The following is a 21,518-nucleotide window of genomic DNA, read 5'->3' as shown; positions in this document are numbered from 1 at the left end:
GCTACTACAATTTTTTAGAGTAATTTTTTAATTCTGTGTACTGAGTAATTGCTTTTTTAAATCATTCTTTATTTTTTGTATTAATTTATCGCAAACAAAAAAAAATGTTTAAAATATTATGAAGCTATAATGAGAAAATTTTTATTTAAACGATAAGATTTGTTTGAACGGCAAAAAAAACACAAAATATAGGAATTGATTTTTCTCTCGGGAAATAGTAATTTATAACAAATTTTAATATACAATTATTAATGTATAAAAAGCAATAATTAAAACTAAAATTCATGTGATAAAAAGAAAAATTATTAAGATTATTAAGTTCAAAAATAAATTCTTGTGTAAATATCTCATGATGCATGAAAAAATAAATTGTAAAACTACTTTTAACAAAATTTAGATAAATGATCGTTTGCGTACACAATGCATTTTTAAAACACGTTTCTTACATTGCTGGCAATTTCGCACATTTGGCGCAAGCCGTTATTACCTCTTTTGCGCGAGGGCGATATTTCATCGTGCAACAAGATTTTTGACTTTTCTTTTTAGTAGAAAAAATTACATTTCGTAATATATATGTACCAGTACATTAGAAATATGTATTAAGCGATAATAATCACAATTCACAGTGAATTTTGGAAGATAGAATCAAGTTATATAATTAAAAAGAGTTTTTGTCATTTAATTTAAAATGAAAGTAAATAACACAAAACTAATTTGCATTGTTTATTTACAAGATAAATGTAAAACTTTTAATCGCAAAGCGAAAGTTTCAGGTAAAACTTCTGATTTTCCAAGATTGTTCATTTTTGTTTATTCCCTGCATATGTATGCATACCTATTTGACTCTCTTGGAAAACTTGTCTCATGTAACCTACTTTGAAATTCAATTTTTCTGAAATCTATGCATATTATATCTTACATTTGCTTGTTTTCATATAGCAGAAGATCATAATATTTTGTCGATCCTGTTTTATGGTATCTGATGACAGATGCTTCTGTTAATAAAAAAAAAAAGATGAAAAAAAAGATGTTATCTGCGCCATCGCAAAAGCTTCGCTTGTTAAACACTTGCTTTGAGTTTAATTTGCTTTGTCGCTTTTATTATCAACCTTTAATGAGGATGTTACAGCAATTTGTTTTTTTTTTTCGTTCCATCCTGTTTTTTATCTCAATACTTGAATAAATGAGACAGTTGATATTCGATATTAGAGAATAATGTTAAAAATGTTTTGACTGTACAATATCAGTTAAAAATATCAATCAAAAATCAATTTAAAAGCCAATATCAGCTGATATTAGTCAACAAATTTTTGTCATAAATATGCTCGAAAATATGTAAAATCAAAATAACAAATAATTTGGCTTATAATGACTTCAGTATGCGAAATAACCATATTTTGTAGTTTTAGCTTTTCAACCAGTAAATGAATTCAAGTGAACTCTTTTACATAAATATTGTTTAGAATTTTATTTTAGTATACAGGGTGATTTTAACATATTTCGTCACCCATCATGAGCAAGTAGAGTGAATCGAACTGAGTCGAAAAGTCCTCTATAATTTAGCAATTTTTAGTAATTAATATCTCGTTAACTATTGTGTAAACTGCAAAATGATAGATGACTTTTCGACTCAATTCAATTCACTTTATTTGCTTATGATGGATGACGAAATATGTTAAAATCACTCTGTATAAAGAATTTAATTTAATTCGTAATGCTACAACTTTATTAAGTTTGCAAATAAGTACAACAAAACGCAATTTTACATAAAAATGAAGACAAACAAAGAAATTAAATAACTTTTAAAATCAATAAGAGAATTGTGATCAAATTTTACACAGACAATAGATAATCTATAAAAATTTTAAAGTAATTAGTATTATGTGAAAGCAATTATTATAGTATTGAAAGCATTATTATTAATTAAGAATGACATAATAACGAATTACATAATTTTTCTTAATTTTTATTGATAATAGTGATATATATATATATTATACTTAGGAGATAAATAATTTTCTTTTGAGAGATTGCGCGACGAAATATTGTGCCACAACGTTCATTTTAACTTTCGTTTACTTTCTTTTTCGTTTCGCAAAGATCTGACCAAATAATTCAGCCAATATTGTCCGGAATTTCGGCAACAACCATTTCTCGAGAGCGACGTCTCTTGTCACCATAGTAACTCCTCGTGAATCGAGTCCCACAGAGATTCACAGAACCGTGAGAACGAATCTCGTTCGCTGCTAAATATCCTGAGCAACGAGATCATTTTCTCGGTCCGCTCGCGAACTGCCAGACGCGCTAGAGAGAAGTAAGAATTCTAGAAATGCTATTTCAATTACAATCTGAATACAGACGAGCAAATTCAAACTGGCAAAATGTAATCCTATTTGCGGTACTTATACTACCGAACGGCATATTCTCGATCTGAACTTGCCAATGCAAAAAAAAAAGCGTAATTGAAAATGAATAATTTTGAAATATGACGCAACGTAATTTTATCATGTATAATTTCATAAATTCACTTGCATATAAAAAAGTGACAATACGTTACGCTGTACGTTGTTATCGGCCTGTATATTTCTAAACCTTGCAACGTGCGAGAAAGAAGGAGAGAAGGAATTCTTAAACTTTTACGCAAGAAGAATACAATCGCCAAGCTACTTACTATTGAGAATCAACTACAGTCAGTCCTTGTTAATTTTCTAAAGTTAATACAGCCGGTAGAGAGAGTAGATTGGTAACGGAATCAACAAAACTTCATTCTCTAGATACAGTTTCGGCGAGTTACAAAGCATCCTCCAACAATCTCTGAGGATTACTAAATACCCTAAACTGTATAACTCGCTTACTACTATGTACGTTCTATATGGTCCTTACCTATTTCTGGGCGGCACTTCTAGAAATCATGTTAATCTTATCTAAAACCTGACGTTGATAAATGTTACGTTGTAATGAAATATGATTAATCGCATCGTTATTTCTCGACGAAGCTCGACAGTAACTTCATTATGTTGTTACTGCTTATTACGTCGTTCTTTTTGCAAACTAGTTTTATTATTTAGTTTGATTAATTATGAACACCACATACATATTATCAATGACTGATTATCGTAGTTATCGACTGTTACTACCAAAACTAAATTACCCTTTACCTTTCTCTGCCTTTTCATAATTACCTTTTAGCATAAAGGGTCGATTTAAATGCGCGAAGTTACGTGATATAGGTATGCATAACTCATTTATCGAATAACATAGTTACAGTGTCATTAACTTAGCACACTAAGCAGGCAATAGAACTTGTACATGACTCTATACGTATGTCGTCTTATATCCAATCTCTGCGGAGACACAATCCATAATTAGGTTTGTATTTAACAATCACTGTATAATTGGCAGCGTACATTGCGAAGCAATGCTGTTAGTACACGATAATTAAAGATTTAGCGGTTCAATTGTCACTATGATGAGCGATACGAAAAGAAATGTTAAAAAATTTTAAAATAATGAGAAACTTACTTCTTGATTAAATAAATGCTTTGATTTCTATAACAATAACATATGTACATACATGTATATATACACATTAAGACGACTGTCCAGTTGGCCTCCTCATTTAACCAAATCTTAATGAATAAATATATAATAATACGTTATTTATGCGCTCTCAAAATTCGCATAATAGCGCATAAATCGAAAATATATTTTCCATAGTTAGATAGCGTAATTTTGTAATTTTAAACGACTTATAGGTTCAGTTTCACAACTGACGATTAACTCTTAACTGAGGTTCAACTAATTCATTATCTCTTTTCAATTCTAGAATTGGAAAAAGATGAGAAATAAGTTGAACCTCGGTTAAAAGTTAACCATGAGTTGTGAAACTGGGCCTTAGGGGTGAATATGATGAGTTTGCTCCAAGAGGGAAGTGCCTTAATGGATGCAGCGCAAAAATTGAAACTATGGATATAAAAACGCATAAATAGCGTATAAATCCTGTATATTTAATTTTCCAAATTGGTTATAATTATCACGTGAGGAGGGGCTGATTGATAGCCTGCTCCCCACAAAAAAAATTTTTTTTAGCTAAACAAAACGCGTGCAAAATTTTTTTTGCGGATTTTGAGAGCGCATTATTATATAATTTATTCATTAAGATTTAGTTAAGTAGGAGGGGGGGGAGCAGCTAGCTAGACCGACACATCACATTAAGATAAAAGGAACTATCTAAATTCTTTTAGTGAAATCTCATTTTAAAAAGTAAAACTTGCGCCAGTTTTAAAAAAAGAGTAGCTCAATTTTCAATCTTTAAGAGTAAGATTTCAATCTTCAGAACAAAATTCACTCTAAAAGTTTTAGAGAGAAAAGGAAAATGTTAAGTTTTTCGGCCAAAAAGTTTCAGAATGTATAAATTATATATAATATCTCTTACATATATGTACATCGGAATTGAGTGATGTATCGCTTATCTTAAAAAAACATCGGAGAAAAACAACTTCGAAAGAAATCGTGAGAAAAGTCGGTAAAAATGCTATTATATTTATTGATAAAAAAAAGGAAATTTATTATTAAATAAAACATCAAGACATCTCGAGAATTAAGTAAACAAGGACTTAAAAACACGTGTAGTTTGGAGGAGATTTTGAACGATTGACGAATGACAGAGAATCAAAATAATCGTTTAGTTTAAATTCTAACTTTGACTAATAAATATGTTTACCGAGTTATATGTATTTAAGTACTAACAATACAATATTTCTATTACTTAATACATTTCTATTACAATATTTCTATTCCCAAGATATCTTAATATCTTACTTAATAATAACTTTTGGATTTATTTCTGATAACACAGTCACACATGATTTCTGCATTTCCGATGTTTTTTCAAGGTACACCATTCACGTAAGTAGTCTTAATATAATACTTATACAGGATTTATAAATGCATGCTAATATTTCAAGAGGTAAATCTACATACTAAAATAAATAAAAAAATACCACATGAATACACACACACACACATATATATATATATATATATATATATATATATATGTCCTACATATCTTTTCGAGTTATGGATGATTAAAGAAAATGTTCAAAATACCTATCTCACGTGCATTAATACATATTACTGTACGCCTTAACATGTCTCGACTCTATTTAATGTTTACAAACAATATCTCGATATTATAGTGTAGTAGCATGCTGTAGTACAATGCTGATACTTCGAACATTTTTTTCATTCATAATTCGAAAACTATAAGATATATATAGGACATATATTCATAAGATCTTTTTTATTTATTTTAGTGTATATAGATTTGGAATATTGACATGTATTTATGAATTATCTTGCATAACTTATACTTCTCACTTTATTTTGGTCGAACAACTACTAAAATTTAATCTTTCTTTCAATTAATATAACAAACTGTTCATCTAAAGTTAATTTTGAAATATACGGATAACGTTATATAATTAAACATTTTAAATACATATATGTTTAAAAGCAAATATAACATTTTAAATAACACGAGGGGTGTGTAACAATAAAAATATAATATAGGTATTAAAATATTATTAATACGAATTTGTGCTTGAATCGGACTCATATTGTGTCAAACGAATATAAAATATAAATATCCCAATTTATTTAACAAATAGATGCATTCTGTCTTACTTGTCACCCATAAGTGGAAAAATGTATAATTACATGTCGCTTTGAGATTAAATATATCCCAACATAATACTGTACACGGTTTTCGTTGCATCAAAGAGCTCTCCCATCAAAATGTGAAAGCACGCGCAAAAACACCCTACCATTTCACGTTACCGTATTTCACTTACGGTCATACGAATTTCGCACACCAGAGTACTCGAAATTTAGCGGTTTTTATCACAAGTCTGGTGATTATCAAGTCGCCTGCACTCCAAAAACAGTAAACTTTTCCATACGCAGCCATTGGTGTGTACTTTTCGCAGCCGGTGCGGTTTTCTTCCGCAATTTTATTTCCTCGTTCAACGACCAGAGAGATGCCGTGAAATTAACCAACGGTGGAGCGACAATTTAAAGCGCACACCAGTCGCGTCCAGGACGATCCTATTTTCGGACCGGTACTTCGTTTTGTCGTTCAAACCCGCAGTCCGTGTACGAATGTTTTGTTTCCCGTTTCCTTGTACGTTGTCCTTGCAAGTTGTAACTCGTGGGATTATCTCGTGGGATGCGAAACAAGACTCGTCGTAGGTTTACTGCCACGAGAGACCCACATGATGGATTTAATCGTAGAAGCGTACATGTGGGGGTTAAACAGATTCTAACGTTTATCTATTTAAAAATGTCATGCAAATGCAATGCAAATGTCAATGTTTGCTCTCTCTATTTCTTTTTCATTTTCCCTACTGTGAGAATCTTTTTTTAATACTTCACCTTTTTTTTTGCTGTCCGAGATTAAGGAAAGGTCTCCAGATTACAAATTAGATATTACGAAAGTATTCCACTAATATACAAATTAAAATGAATTGAATAAAAAGAATTCGAAATAAATTGTCATTAGAGTGGATAATTATTCCGAATAGAATCTTTTTTAAATTTTGATATTTTTTTTTGACGATTTTGATAAAAATTTTTGTTGTGACTCTGACAGTAACAATCAACTAGGAGAGATCGAAAAATATAACCTACCTATTTTTTTAACCATTTATTTTCAATATAAATTTTTCGGATATTCCGACATTACAAATATGTAATGGCCCTTAAAAGCCTCATTTTAATCTTGAAAAGGACAAATACTAATTTATTATGCCTGTCTTTATGGAAGAGAAATTATTGGTATATTCTATTATTCAAATAAAGCAGTCAACGTGTTGTAGTATTGTATATATGAAGCTAAATAAGAATGAGAAAGAAGGAAGGCGAAGGAAAAAAAAAGTAAATTATTAAAAAAAAAAAGTAAATTATATATTCTTCGGATACCCTCGGTTAATTATCACTGTCAGAGTTACAAGATTTACTAAAGATTTTATCAAAACTGCAAAAAAATATCAAAATTCAAAAAAGGTCCTATTTTGAATAATTACCGTAGGGTGTAATTTATACGTGACTGTAGGCAGTACAAATTATCTAAGCTTCAAAGGGTATAGTTACGTTGCTAATGCGTCTTTAAACGTCAGAACTTCATCTCAACCACATAAACTCTGTGCTCTTAAGCTTTACAGATTAATTTGCTAAGCTGGCCAACGGTTGGCTACTTAGAACGCAATTCACATGACCAGTAATCTGTTCAGAAAGCCTTCACGCAAATCTGTGTGCGGACGTAAGACTTTACATATTCATAATATTATACACGTAATATTACAATTATGTTAGCATTATCATTATCACGCTTCTGTTGTTTTAAAACTAATCGTATTATCTTTTCTACTCTCTTCTCTCACTTCCAGTCTTGAATCAAACAAGTCGAACAATGTCAGTTCTGCTAAAAATTAATATTAATACTCGTTGCATTAATGATCATCTATTCTTCCTTGTTTGATCTTAAAGGAAACTTCTGCTAACGTTTATTAAATGACTCTATATTTTATTATTATTTTGAAAATATTTAATTTTTGCAAGTAATATTAAGTTAAATTACTCCGCACAATTTTGAAGGAAAAGGAAGTTAAAAGAAAATTTAAAAAATTTGTATTGTAGAAAACAGATAAAAAAGTAGCAAGTAAAAAAAGAGAAAAAAGAGAGAGAATTAAAAGTTTAATATAAAATCTATCTATTTTCATATATTTACATTTTTTATTTTAATATGTCGGATCTTTCTTCTACAGATTGTTGCGATAAACTTTAGAAGATATAAAACTGAAAAAAAGTTACGTTAAAAAGGATTTAAAAAGATGTTTGTTATTGTTAATGAAAAAAGTGATTTTTTTCTCCGAAGTAAACCAACTTCGCTGTTATAAAGTTGAAAGCTCGAATGCATGCGACACAAAAAAGCTTAAAGGTTGATAAAGAAATTAAAGGAGCATATTTCACATTCTACAATGCAAAGTATTATTAATAATGCATTATTAATAATTATTTTTATTCATTATTTACTTGAGAACAAGTCATACTTGTACAAGTCATACGAACTACAACATATCGCGAAATTCGAAACTTTGCCAATAAGCTGCTAATAATTCGATAAGTCGCTTCTTCTACGAAGTCAGATGATAAGTTAAGTTTGTCTCTTGAGTCGGATGATGCTGTATGGCACGTAAGTAGCGATAATCTCCTTACAACGTGTAAAGCCGCTCGTACTACCTCGAACGATCCATTGGACTTAGTAAATCTTCTAAATAATGCAACGTGAGCTTAGTACGCGTCACTTTATTGCAGACATGATCGGCTCGAATCCGCCACAAGTCTTCGCGCAAGTGGATTATCGATGTTCGATCACTTAACGTCGTGGAAAGATTTATCAGATCCGACTACATTTCTATTTTTACAAAAAAAAAAAAACGATTGATCAGCTTAAATTTCGCTCGATATGCATCCTTGTGATAATGATAATTATATCGCGGCTGGATGTTCCGACTACTTCGATTAGGATACTTCTTGTTTCGAAGTTTGACATGAATCGCCGGCTGAACTTTCGGCGGGTCATAAATCTTGCGCGTCGTCGAGGTTGACTTGCATTTTGTCTACTTCACGACGTAAAGGCGAAGCCTTTTGAAGTTTCCAACTCATCGATCGAGTGACATTAAAGGTAGCTTGAGGCAAGTAAGTTTTGACAAGAGAGTGAATGTTGCTCTTATATAATACCTAAAGCTTGTAACAGTTAAAATTTACTTTTCTACATCATTAGACATACCAGTTATATAATAAAAGTTTTTCCTCGCCCTCTAAACATTTTTTTGCTCGCGTTCTCAAGTTCCAATTTACTAACTTCTATTGAAGTTGTATGTATGAAGTTAATTCTTATACCATTCCGCGTTTTACAATACCATAAAAAAGCCGGTGCGTTTGCTTCAAAGCCATTCCGGAATACACAAAAAGCTTTTTACTGAGGTTCCCTTTCACACGTAGTATCTGACAAAGCGCTTTGCACCAATCGATAAGAATGAGACTGTCAAATTAAATTTTGTAGATAATCTTGTGAAAAAATATAATCCTTTTTTCTGTTAAGAAAATAGCCCAAGTAATCGTAAATGTACTTTAATTCTTTAATAAGCATATTAAATGATTACTTTCTTATATTAGTAAATCAAATAGAGGTGCAATATATATTATACTAAAAAAAATTAAGAGATCATCTATTAATCCTTCAAAAAAAATAATCACAATAAGATGATGCAAGAAATATTTTAAACTTAAAGTCTCTTTTTTAGATCGATAGTTTAGATAACAATATATTGATTTTTATGAAACTTTACGGATACAAATGGAGATAAATCTGAAAATTTTTTACGAACTTTATTTATAAGTTTTATGACATCAATTAAAAAGTGCATACAAAAATTTTGAAAGAATGAATCTATCTTTAATTTGCATATACTTGTGACCATTGTACGATTTTTTATCAAGTTATTTAACATTAAAATAAGAAACGACTGCTTATTATTGACTGCTTACAAAAGACGGACGGAATAGTCCTTAGTATTCTTTAAAAATTAGAAAGGTCTAATTTTTTCTTTAAGATGCACCGATCATTTTTTTTCATTATAAAGAAACTTCTTGTACGTAATTGTAAACTTGGCTTAAATAAGGCGTTAATATTAAACAACTGATAATCATCATTTAACTTGATATATCGTGATAAGAAACGTTAACAACATTATGACTTTAACGTAATTTACGCTGTTTGAAGCAACAACTTTGGGCAAAACAACGTGTTCGAAGCAACGACTTTGGGTTCGCTTGATTCTATTGCAGCAAACCCTTCGCACATTGTGGAAGTTGTACGGTTGGATTTACGCTTCTTTATGTATTATGTATACGGTGTATATACATGTTAGGTGCACTTTAAAAAGAAAATTTAGACTCTTTTTTTTCCTCCTATTTATTTTTTAAAGACTATCTAGTACTATTCCATTCATCTTTTGTAAGTAATCCAAATAAAAAGGACACTTACTTTTTGTTTCAATGTTGAATAACTCGATAAAAAAATCAACGACGCTCAACAAGTATGCAAATCAAAAATAAAGCTTCACTCTTATGGAAGTTGTAGACTGTTTTTTGTGTGCGTTTTTTTAATTCCGTGAATGGAACTTTGTAAAGTTCGTAAAAAAATAGATTTGACGGATTTCCATTTGTATCCGTATAGCTCCATAAAAATCGTTATCTAAACTCTAAACTATTTAAAAAGTAGAGATTTCAAGCTTTGAAATCCGCTTGTTGGATCATCTTATTATAATCATTTTTTACAAAGTTACATTCTCTTGAAAATTGTCTATTTTTAGAGAGCAGAATAAACGATCCTTTAATTTTTGGGTGTAATGTATGTAGTTATAAAGTATATTGTCTGAATTTCCAGATAATTTTACTAGCCTAAAATAACAATTTACAAAATTTTTCACTGATTATGTAATATATAAAATTATGCTTTTATATATTCAATAGAATAAGCTTGTTGGATATTTCTAAGAAACGAAAACGTAAAATTATTATTATTTTCAGCAATTTAATTGTCACGGAAACAAAGCTATGTGCGAAACAAAAAATTTTATTTTGTGTTTATGACTTATTTTTCTGTAAGAGACAATTTCTTTTTCATTGTATCATCCTTTTTAAAGTATATTCACACTATCACTGGAAAATTGTCGACCCTGACGCGACATACATAAATAGCATGTATTTGCGAGTAAAGAGTTAAAGTTTCTCTTTCAACCGGCATTCAGCGAAGACTACATTGGACGCGTTGCGTCGGAATGCTCGTGTCGGAATAGTCGGCGCTCTTTTCACTCGGTCCATTGGCCGTTTCCATTCGGTTTCCACAGAATTCCATTCGCGCGCAAATCCTCTGTTTTTCCTCTCTATGCCGTACCTTTTTTTCCTCCCTTTTCTCAGTCGTTTTGCAATCTGCGACTTTTGACATGTGAGCTACAGTTGAGTCGGACGCATAAAAACCCGACCCATGAGAAGCATCGACGCAGAATATCAAGTTTAATTTAACAAACTCGATCAATCCGACAAACGAAGTGGGTACGTAGAATGTGTCGTTAACGTTTGTAACCCATATACGTGTTTTTGCGTTCTTTTTCCTCTTTTTTCCCCCTCTTTTTCTGTTTTATTTTAGGTAACTATTGGACGATTCATCGGCTCGTGAAACATTCGCGCCCATCAACATTTGTTTCCGGTTTGTAACAGTGCGCAGCTTTTTGCAGTTTTTAAATGCGATTTTTGAGATAAACTCTCTCGAAAATATTACAATACGATCTCGAGTATGTACTCGACAATGAAAAAACGAAAATCTTTCGATGTGAGTTGAAATAACGCGACGAGATCATCTAGTTTTTATTTGCGTTTTTCAAGTAATAATTTCCAAAAATTCTGCTCTTTATCCAAACTGTAGTTTATTACAGCGGTAGTTCTTTTCAATCGCAAAAGCTGGATTTTATGCAAAAATATGAGAATAATATCACGGTGGAGGTTGAAGTCAATTCGCGAGTTGTTCCCGTTCGGTCATACAGTTATCAAATTTGAATAATCGAATGGATCGGAATGCCAGAGATGCAAATGATTCGACGTACGCGCGATAATCGATAACTTCTGTCAAATGTCGCTTACACAATGGTACGCATCGGATAGCATCCTTTTGCGTATTAACGAAAGCGAAAAATCGGAACTTCCATTAACGATAGAATCGATACGTTGTAAAAAATTCACTACATTCACGCTCACGCGCGCAATTCTCGCTTGTTCTCGCCAATCGGAGATTTCCGTTCTGATTCATTCGATGTATATGTATGTATGTGCAGAAGCCGGGTCGAATCGTAGCAAGTCATTCGTCTGTCGCTGCGCGTCGCACTGCATCTCGTTGCAATCAGCCAACGCTGTGGCGCACCGACGTAAATGCGCTAACACATCGACACATCGATCGTAAAGTGAGAAACTGCAGTGTCTGCATTTATTGTCGGCGACGACAACACACGACCATTTGCAGCCGCAGAGCATGTACGTCGTCGTAACGTTTCAGTACGCAATCCTTCGCTTCTCGGTCGATGCACCTATGGGTAAGTTAAATTCGCGATAATTTCCGTGCTACGCGAACAGCAAAACTATGGCGAAAATAGAATCTTGCCTTCTAAATTTCTTGGAGTGCAATCTCACTCCAAAAAAGTTTAAATACTGCCATTATTAAAAAAGAGTGAAAAATTTGCACTCTTTAATAAAGGCAGATTTTTTACTCTCTTCTTTAGAGTGGGATTCACTCTAAAGGAAAGAAATCTCACTCCTTTTCTGAAGTGAATTTCATCCAAAAGTGGAAATCTCACTCTAAAAAAAGAATAAAAATCACTTTTATTTAAGGGTGCAAATTTTTCACTCTTTTTTCATAGTGGCAATATTTTAACTCTTTTGGAATAAAATTTTACTTCAAGAAATGTAAACAGTATGACTTCTCCGAAGCTTCTTTATGAAATAAATAAACAAAATATTCCTACCGTAAGATTTATTTATTATAATAGGAGCGAAAATATATTAACTTTACGCGTATAATCGTACTGTAAGACGCAAAAAATCGGAATGGATAATACGGATTGAATAATACAGAAAAAGATTTGTCACTAAACAATGGTTCTCGCACTTTTCTCGAACACCATAATGTAAAAAATCTCGTCGAACCTTTCCGATATCGATTAACTACGTTTCGCACCGATCGTGTGCGCGCACTGCGCGCAAACGCAATTGAAAAAATATCAGGGAAATGGAGTCGTACAGTTTATGACGGTCGTCGTTGCAAACAAATAACCCGTTTTCATTGTGGAATATTTTTAACAGGAATATGCATCGTATACGATTTATTTTCAGCAAGTTTCGACAGAAAGTCGGAACAGATTTCAGCTGGACCATATTGCATGAATAATACTTGCTAATAAATTAAACAAAAAGGTAACAAAAACAGAATATTATAGACAATTTTAAAATATGCATTATGCTTTGTTATAGACATTTCATAACTATCGATTAATGACTATAAATAAAATGTCATTAAGCCACTGATATAATTTTTAAAATTTATATAATTAATAAAAACAAATCCAATTTAATAAGTACCGCTATCTAGATTTCTAAAGATATCTTTTAAAGTATCCTGCAATTTGTACTGTAATAGGCGCCTTATAAATTGCGCAGCATTGTCGCTCCCATGATAGATGAATCTCCTAAGCATCGTTATGAAGCTATAAACATAAAAGCAATTCGGAGCGATACGTCACAACGACACACCGCTCTGATTAAACTTCACTAACATGAAGTCATGAACTAAGATATTAGAGTTTAAAATTGCAATAAGTACTACAGATTGCTCTATAAAGCGTTACTCTGAACGTGACTGTTTATTTATTCTGAATGGAGCGTACGACGTTAATTTATATTTATTTTCCTTGGTTTGTATCAAATTTTATCGCATCGCATTACGTATTAATTTCCTTTTAAAATTCTATTTACTTCGGTAGATGAAAACGTCCCTTTTATTTTTGATTATGTTGGTTTCTATGACAAAATAATTTCTATGACTCGTTTCTCTGATAAAATATAAAATTATAAAGACTGCACTGAAACTTTGGCTGTTACGCATTAGTTAGCGATCGGCTTACGATCTACCTGATTTCCGTCTAAATTTTTAAGAAAAAAGTTTTAACGGATAATTTATCGAAGCACGTCTGTAACCCCGTAAATTTTTCGCACTTTCCAGACTTAATACTTCCCCGAAATAAATATACTTCGACTCTCACCGGAATTTTTATAAGCTAAAACAAACGTGCTCTGGTAACGTAGACCACCGACGGATATTTTTTTCCATATTATACTTTCAAGTTACGATTTCCATATGAGAGAGCCGTCGAGTTTACGCCTGGATTGCAGAGGCACGACGATCCCGCCGGCAATAAAACCAGACTCTCGTTGCCTACATAATTTATCCGATGCTGTGCAAGGGCTCCTAATATTCATCCCATATGCGACAGCCATTGTTCTTTGTTATGCGAAATCAATTTAACGCGCTGCTCGAAGGTCGAGTGTCACTTTTCGCCGGTTAATTATTTATCGATTGATTTCATAAGAAAGCGAAATAGCACAGCAGTAGTACATGATAAATCAATCAGCCATTAGAAAACGAAATATATTTCAACAAATTCATTGCTAATCTCTTGTAACTTAGTACAAAATATTGCGAATAAAAATATCATAACAATACAGTATAGTAATTTGAAAAATATTATATAATTCTCTCGTGTATCCGTCTTCTTAATCTTGGCAATTTCACGTCGTCTAGACAAAACTTCTGATAAATGAAGAAAAACGGTGCGGAAATCCTTTTTCCGCGAGAACAAGTCGTCTCGTGTTGTAATGTGAAATATCGTAGGGGCATTTTTTCGCATCGCGATGTCAAACGATTGAGTACCTTGTCTTTCTTGTGCACGAGAATAAGGGAGCAAAATAATACGTCAGGTTTGATGACAGTTCAATGTCCCCATATCCTCAAACTGCTTGGTTCCATTCTCATAGATATATGTATGTGTATATATATATATATATATATATATATATATATACACATACAATGTCTTTTCTCCTTTACCATAATCTCTCTGTCCATATTTGTACCTCCATGTCACTGTAGAATTGCAGAATGTGCAGGGTTGCAAAATACGTATACAGCTAATGTCACGATGCATCCATCATCTCGTCATCCGACAGGATGCAAACATGTATCAATGGGTTAGTCCAAAACTAATTTAAAAATAGCCTTGTAGTTTGTATAGAATAGTGCGCAAAAGAAATCTCAAAGAAAATATTTTAGTAACTATCGAAAAAAATATAAATTTAATAAACAATATTAAGTGAAATAAACCGAGAAGGAATTTAAGAATAAATAAAAGAGAAAAAAGCCATTTTGGTCGAAGCGAATCTTAACTCATATTTCATATATGATTCTCCATTAATTCAACTTCATTTCATCAAAGTGATCAATCGATTGTTGTTGTTGACCATGCTTTTGTTTCAATATAATTGTACTAAGTTATAATTATTGACACAATTTTATTTTGATTATTACTTTGAACCATGCATAATGAATATATCTCATACGTACAGAATTTATCTAGCCTAAGAACAATTTGAATGTTTGAAGATGTTAGATCGTTAGGATCCATTTACTGCTCCAATTCCCTTGAGATTAATCTAAGTGTAACGAACGTATGAACCTCTTCGTACAACTTGAGGTTCGGCATAATCGATATTAGCAATTTTGAGCCATATCCTAATCTCCAGCTCGTTACTTCTCCATCAACGTCGAACGCTTAGCCCTTAAGAAGAGGTCCTCATACAGAGAGTTCACGAATATCCCGTACCGATTTTCTTCGGGAATAATACCGCTCACATTTTCGAAACCCATCAATATATTTGTGAAAACAATGCGAACTAATATCTTTTAACGTATTTTTCCAACTGGAAGCCATCGTTCGTTAAATAATCTTTGTTTTCTCTGTTCTCCCCAGATACTATCGCGTTGTGTCCACTACCAAGTACTTCCAAGACGAGTCTCCAGCCGTCGTTGGATCGAACGCGAAGTATCGAGTGTATCAGCGAGAGTGGTTGAACGTGGAATAGGCGAGAGCGCAGCAGCGGCACGTGAGACGAGTGTCGTCGCTCGAGACACTTGTTGCACGTCGGCCGTCCCTTAAAGAGGGTCTGTCGGCGTCAATATCGGGCCACCGGGTATTTCCCCGGTCGCGAAAGAGGTACACGGACCCTGTTCGTCATCGATATCGCGGAGAGGCGAGAGTACGTAGAGTGTGCCGACGCTGACGAGGGTTTTATCGGTGAACGCACCATCGGGCCGACCGTAATCGCGGCATGTCGCTCGACGAGACGATCGCAGACGATCGCGTGGCGAGCGACGCGTGCCTCGTACGCCTATCGATTACCGTTCGCAAAAAGTGTACGCGTGCCGTCGCCACCATCACGATCGCGACGCACAGTGATCGTTAGCCTGTCAAGCGATCGGTGCCAGAAGCGACGTGTTCGACGGGTGTCACTTGGCATGCCGCCGATCGTCGTGCGACCTCCTTCGGTGGTCGGCCGTCGTCGCTGCTCTTCTTGTCGGTGCGTACGAACGCTCGAGCGGCTCGAATAACAATCGGTAGCGCGGAACCGGAGCACGAAAGCAAAGTACCGAGACGCGTGGCCCACGTGCCGGATCGAAATCGTGCTGAGGATCAAGAGAAAGCGATCATGTGCTACGCTCGGTGACACCGGTCGCGATCGTGCGCGGCGTTACCATTGGCGGTACACGTAGTCAGCAGAGAGCAGAGCTACCACTGCGGGGCGGCATCATCACGTGGTGAGTATATTATATTTGCTGAGTGCTAGGGAAAATAGTGGAAAAAAATAGTAAATATTTTCATTGTATTCAAATAGTAGATATTTTCAGTGTAGGGAAAGAATTGAAATATTAGATTCAATAGATATTTATTTAAAGGATAAACGCTTATAAAAATATTTGGAGTATTTTGCGTAGTATATATAATAGTAAATATATAATAGTATTTACTATTTACATTAACATTAACATTATTTGTCTTTTTTATATTTACTATGCAAAATATTTATTTCAAATATTTTACATAAAATATTATTCCAAATAGTATTTTTCATAAATCCATCCTTTAAATAAATGTTTGTATTGAATTTATTTCAATTTTTATTATATCATATCAAATAGAAGGGTATCATCACCCTTCTCTCTTATCTTCACCAGCTTAAGCATTGTATCTTATGTATTGTGTAAGAAACGACCTAGGGACCTTTCGCATCTGGACTTTAATCCCAATAATCTCTTCGGAGATCGTTGTTATATTTTGCTCCCATAAACAAGAATATATCATTTAACATATAAACAGCTACCTATATTAACGTATCAAAATATTTTATAAAATTTTTTTGTTTTGATTATAACTTTTACATTTTTATCTCTATCTACTTCTGACAATGAGTTGCAATTTTGAACATTTTTATCGACATGCGAAATATTTCATACGTTATAGTTATATATTTTTTCTCTTCAAAGCACTATACATGAACACGAAGATGAAAGGCAATCTATCATGCATTATCAAAGTTATCACATTCTTTTAAGCACAGCGCTTTGCTTCTTTCTAGTTAAAATCGATAAGATGAAAAGGTAGAGACTAAAGGAGATGTATGTGTCCGACTGATCATTTATCATAAATGTCTGTCGGAGCTAAAAATGGTCAAATTTTTATTCTGCACAAGCCAAACTATTACGTAGCTTCAGGCAAACGGTGAATTTCAATCTTGTGTGAGTGATTTGTTTCTCAAAGCAATCATTCATACTCTGTTTGGCGCGACAAGTAGATATAGCCTCGTATGGTCAGACGGACCCGTTCAGTAGTCTGTTAATTACAATTTAGATCGTTTATCGACTGTGTGATTATTGCAAATGTTATAATATAGTAAATTCATTTGTATTAAATTGCTGCATAAATTCTGTCCAGTATCTGAAAAAAATCGTGAAAATTAACACTAAAAGTACCAATGTTTTTTATTCTCTGACGTCCATTTCTACCAATATAGATTAACTTTAATCTTGGTTTAATTTATTTTTATCTTTTTCTGATTCTGAACAAATAAAAAATAAGTAATAAACCGAGATTAAATAAAGTTAATCTTACATTGATAAAAATCGAGCCTAAAAGGACCAAGGAAATAAATTACTATCAAGATAAAGAAAATGATGAAAACCCAAATATTTTATCTATATAGATATAATATTAAAAAGTTAAAAATTTCAGAATCCTATTTTTTACACAAAAAATGTAATATTAAAATAAAAATAGGAGCGATTAATGACCGCATGGTACTTTTAGTATTGAAATCGTGCGCGCTTTAATAATATAGTCAAAATACAATAATAAAATATAAATTACAATTTACTTCAATTCAGTTATACAATATTATAATATTTTAATAAAATAGATACAGTAAAATCATTCGTATAATACATGTATAACACACAAAAAGTGCGCAAAATTTCAACGTTTGCAAAAGTCCTTGCTATAGACATAAAAAATAAATCCGGGAAGAATACAAAGAAAAACAATAAACTATCACAAATCTCGCTGGCAATGCAATACGATCTCAAAATACACGATGTCTACGGAAACTGGAACTTCGGAAATTCTGTTCTCACTAACAGACAACTTACACAGCAATTTAATACCATCATAGCTCAACGATTACAAGCGTGCAATTTTTAGGTGGATCTCCCCGGGCGTGTACTCGGGCGGTTTTGGCTAGGACAAGAGGAAACGAAGACCGGAAGGCTGGATCACCTCCGTGGAATGTCTTCAGGCGCCAAGCGACTGGTGCAGTCGCTTAGGGGCCGGACCGGGGGCAGGGGCACCGGCGGCGGTCGTTCCGACGCCGGTGCCGGGGAAGATAGCGGCGTCGGGGGTGGCGGGGCCAGCACCAGCGCGACGAGACTGTGCCATTACGACAGCGGGCATGAGCTCGACGAGATCTCGGTGATCGGGGCTACCGTCAGGGACAACGAGGGACTGACGACGCCTACTACGCCGTGTCACTGCAGAAGTATTAAGTACGGTAGTGGACAGACGCTTTGCAGCATCGCCGGATTGCCGCCCGCCCCCGCCATACCCGCGCACAGAGCACAGTCCGGTGAGTTCGACTATTGTCTTTTCAGCTTTTATCGTCTGTGTGTGTGTGTGTGTGTGTAGACTCGCATTTCAAATCATCGTGTATCGTTTTGTACGAATTATAAACGTGATCTGACGCCAATAAAATATATTGTAAGAAACTTTAACTTCTCTACGAGAATAATCTTCTTTTTGAAAAAGTTGTATCATTTACAATAAACAAAATATTAAATAAATGTAAAACTACATGGATAAAATTTGTGATATTTTCTTAAAACTAATCAAATAGAATCATTAATAAGATAATATTTGAAAATAAATTCTGAAAATGTTAAAAAATGTTGCAAAATATTTTCATCGCCAATTTAAGTTTTTAGACAAAAGTCTAAAAGACACGAAACTTATTTAAATCTGGATATCTCAATTATTAAAATTAATATTGTCTTCTTAAAGTAAAATCCCTTCTTAAAGCAAACAGAATTGAAACTGATTATAAATTGAAAATTCAATCCTACCGATTGATTTTTTACATTATGTAACTATAGTAGAATTTCTACATTTTTTTAAAATTTAAACGTAATGCAATACATAATACAATATTGTAATAGATTTTCAATGTTTTATTTGCGGGGTTTATTTGACTAACCTTTTCAAGATATTTTTAATCATGGCAGCTTCTGTTTCTTTTATAACAATCCGTAGATTCATACATATCTATCTGTATACAATACTATTTGTCATTGTCACCATAAATAAATTGAAAAAAATGTTAGCAATAAATTGCATATGGTAACACATTGTCGAGAACGAAAAAGCACACATTACTTACTGATTACAAGTCTAAATCGTGTTTCATTTATCTTCTTTCGAATTTTTCGAAAATGCACGTAAAATTTATGAACCCAACCTCGTATGTCGCGTAACTTTGGACTTTATTCCGAAAGTCATATTTCGTATGACTGTGGGGATAAAGTCCAAAGTTATGTGAATATAGACTATAATATAAGGTTACCCATTTTCGATTCAGTAAGTTGGATAGCCTTTCGTTGCAAGAGAGCATAGTCGTCGACTGCAGCAATGCAGTAACGTAGAATTATGTAACGACGCACGTAGAATGGTTGCAAGCGGCAGAAAAATGCAGACAAGCTGACCGCGGGAAACCATTGATTTTTATTATTGCGCGTATTTCTCTCGCGCCTTCGGACAATCACGAAGTCGCTGTTGATTCGTTCGTTGTGCACACCATCGTTCTCGACACTGCGGTCCAGTCTGCAACGAGATATTTATTGATACAATGCAAAACATATTTACTATGTTTTGTTAGCGCGAAACCATAAACTAGGCCGGAATATTTCACAAAACGTAACGTGATGCTCGTTCGTATCTTCGCATATAACTTATTGCGCTCCATAAACAGTCATAAATTCTCGTTCGCGTCTGTAAGAAGCAGAATTTTTACTTAGAAAACGCGTCTCTCTGTTTTATACTTAGCCTCGCAGCACTTTTTTAATCTCTTCGCTTTGCGAAAAGCAGCGCTGCTGGTCGGTCTTTTCTCGAGATTTTCCTCTCGAGCGAAATATACAATTCTACCTGCTTCTCGACGGTCTTTATCACGATCTCACGTCTATAATTCCAACCGACGGAATATCTATGCCAGGATCTCTTGCATCACACGTGTAATTGCGAAGGTATTGTGTATATTGTAACATTCAGAGAGGGAAAATGCATGCCGCGATTTTGCTGGCAACCTATCTGACAAAATTGCGTCTCTTGACTTGAACATTAAACTAGACTAAAATATTAACCTTCAATGTGCAGTCATATTTTTACTCCTTTTATCTGCAATCTGTCTTTTCCTGTCGAGTTCAACTTTTTTTTACTGTTCTACACTTTTCTGACTCTCCTTTAAACAAAATTTACACTTTCTTTTATAACATTTCTATTTTACATTTCCAAATAGATTTTTTAAGTCTAAATGTGTTAAAACTTTTATTTAATAAAATTTAAAATTTGAGCGAAAATAAAAGTGAATTTGAGAATGAAATTTCGCTTGTACCAAAAAAGATCTGAATTGTAGACGGAAAGTTAAGTGTATTTTTCTGCCTTATCGTCATGTATATAATTAAGTTTTATTCAAGATAAACAAGATATTTAAATGAAATGCAGGAAAGTCGTAATAAAACACGTTTCCGCCATTTCGTTTCAATCATATTAATCTCTTCTATTTGCTACTAAGTAATATCTGATCTCGTAGAATGCAAATGTTAATAATTGCTTGTTGATGTCTGCTGAATAACTGATTGTGTAATTACTTTTTCTAATTTACATATAATATTTTAAAATTAAGCATTTGCATATTATATATAAATACGAAAAAAGGAGTATGTTGGAAATGAAAAACAAACAAGTATATACATATTATACGCATATACAAAGGAAATATATCAAATTATTACAAATGAAAATTTATACATGTTCTCATAATCATAATGTAACACCAAAAGTTAAGCATAAATTCAGAGAAAAGAAAATGTATATAATTGTTTGCATGCCTGTCAGCGTAAAGAATAAAAAGTCCTTTATTAATTACATTCTTAGAATATTCTTATAAGGTTCCTTAAGACTAATGGATCGGAAAAG

General features: G+C 33.1%; 1 protein-coding gene and 1 long non-coding RNA gene across 8 annotated transcripts in view; one reads left to right on the top strand and one right to left on the bottom strand.

Annotated features, from left to right (window-relative positions):
* LOC105144517 (uncharacterized) overlaps nt 1-21,518 on the top strand; it is a 187,724-nt gene that overhangs the window by 26,377 nt on the left and 139,829 nt on the right. For all 7 annotated transcript variants that reach the window (XM_011053466.2, XM_011053468.2, XM_011053469.2 and 4 more), the window contains exons 2-3: nt 15,699-16,543; nt 18,480-18,900. In XM_011053466.2, coding sequence (XP_011051768.1) covers nt 18,564-18,900 — 337 coding nt within the window. In that variant the 5' untranslated portion in view covers nt 15,699-16,543; nt 18,480-18,563. The remainder of the gene's footprint in view (nt 1-15,698; nt 16,544-18,479; nt 18,901-21,518) is intronic.
* The window catches only part of LOC147908699 (uncharacterized), a 135,376-nt gene that overhangs the window by 91,317 nt on the left and 22,541 nt on the right, over nt 1-21,518 (bottom strand). The gene's annotated exons all lie outside the window — the stretch shown is intronic.

This window comes from Acromyrmex echinatior, chromosome 8 (genome assembly GCF_024713525.1).
Source record: "Acromyrmex echinatior isolate Ae372 chromosome 8, ASM2471352v2, whole genome shotgun sequence".
NCBI classification, from domain to species: Eukaryota; Metazoa; Arthropoda; class Insecta; order Hymenoptera; family Formicidae; genus Acromyrmex; species Acromyrmex echinatior.
This window is presented reverse-complemented; position numbering and strand designations above follow the sequence as displayed.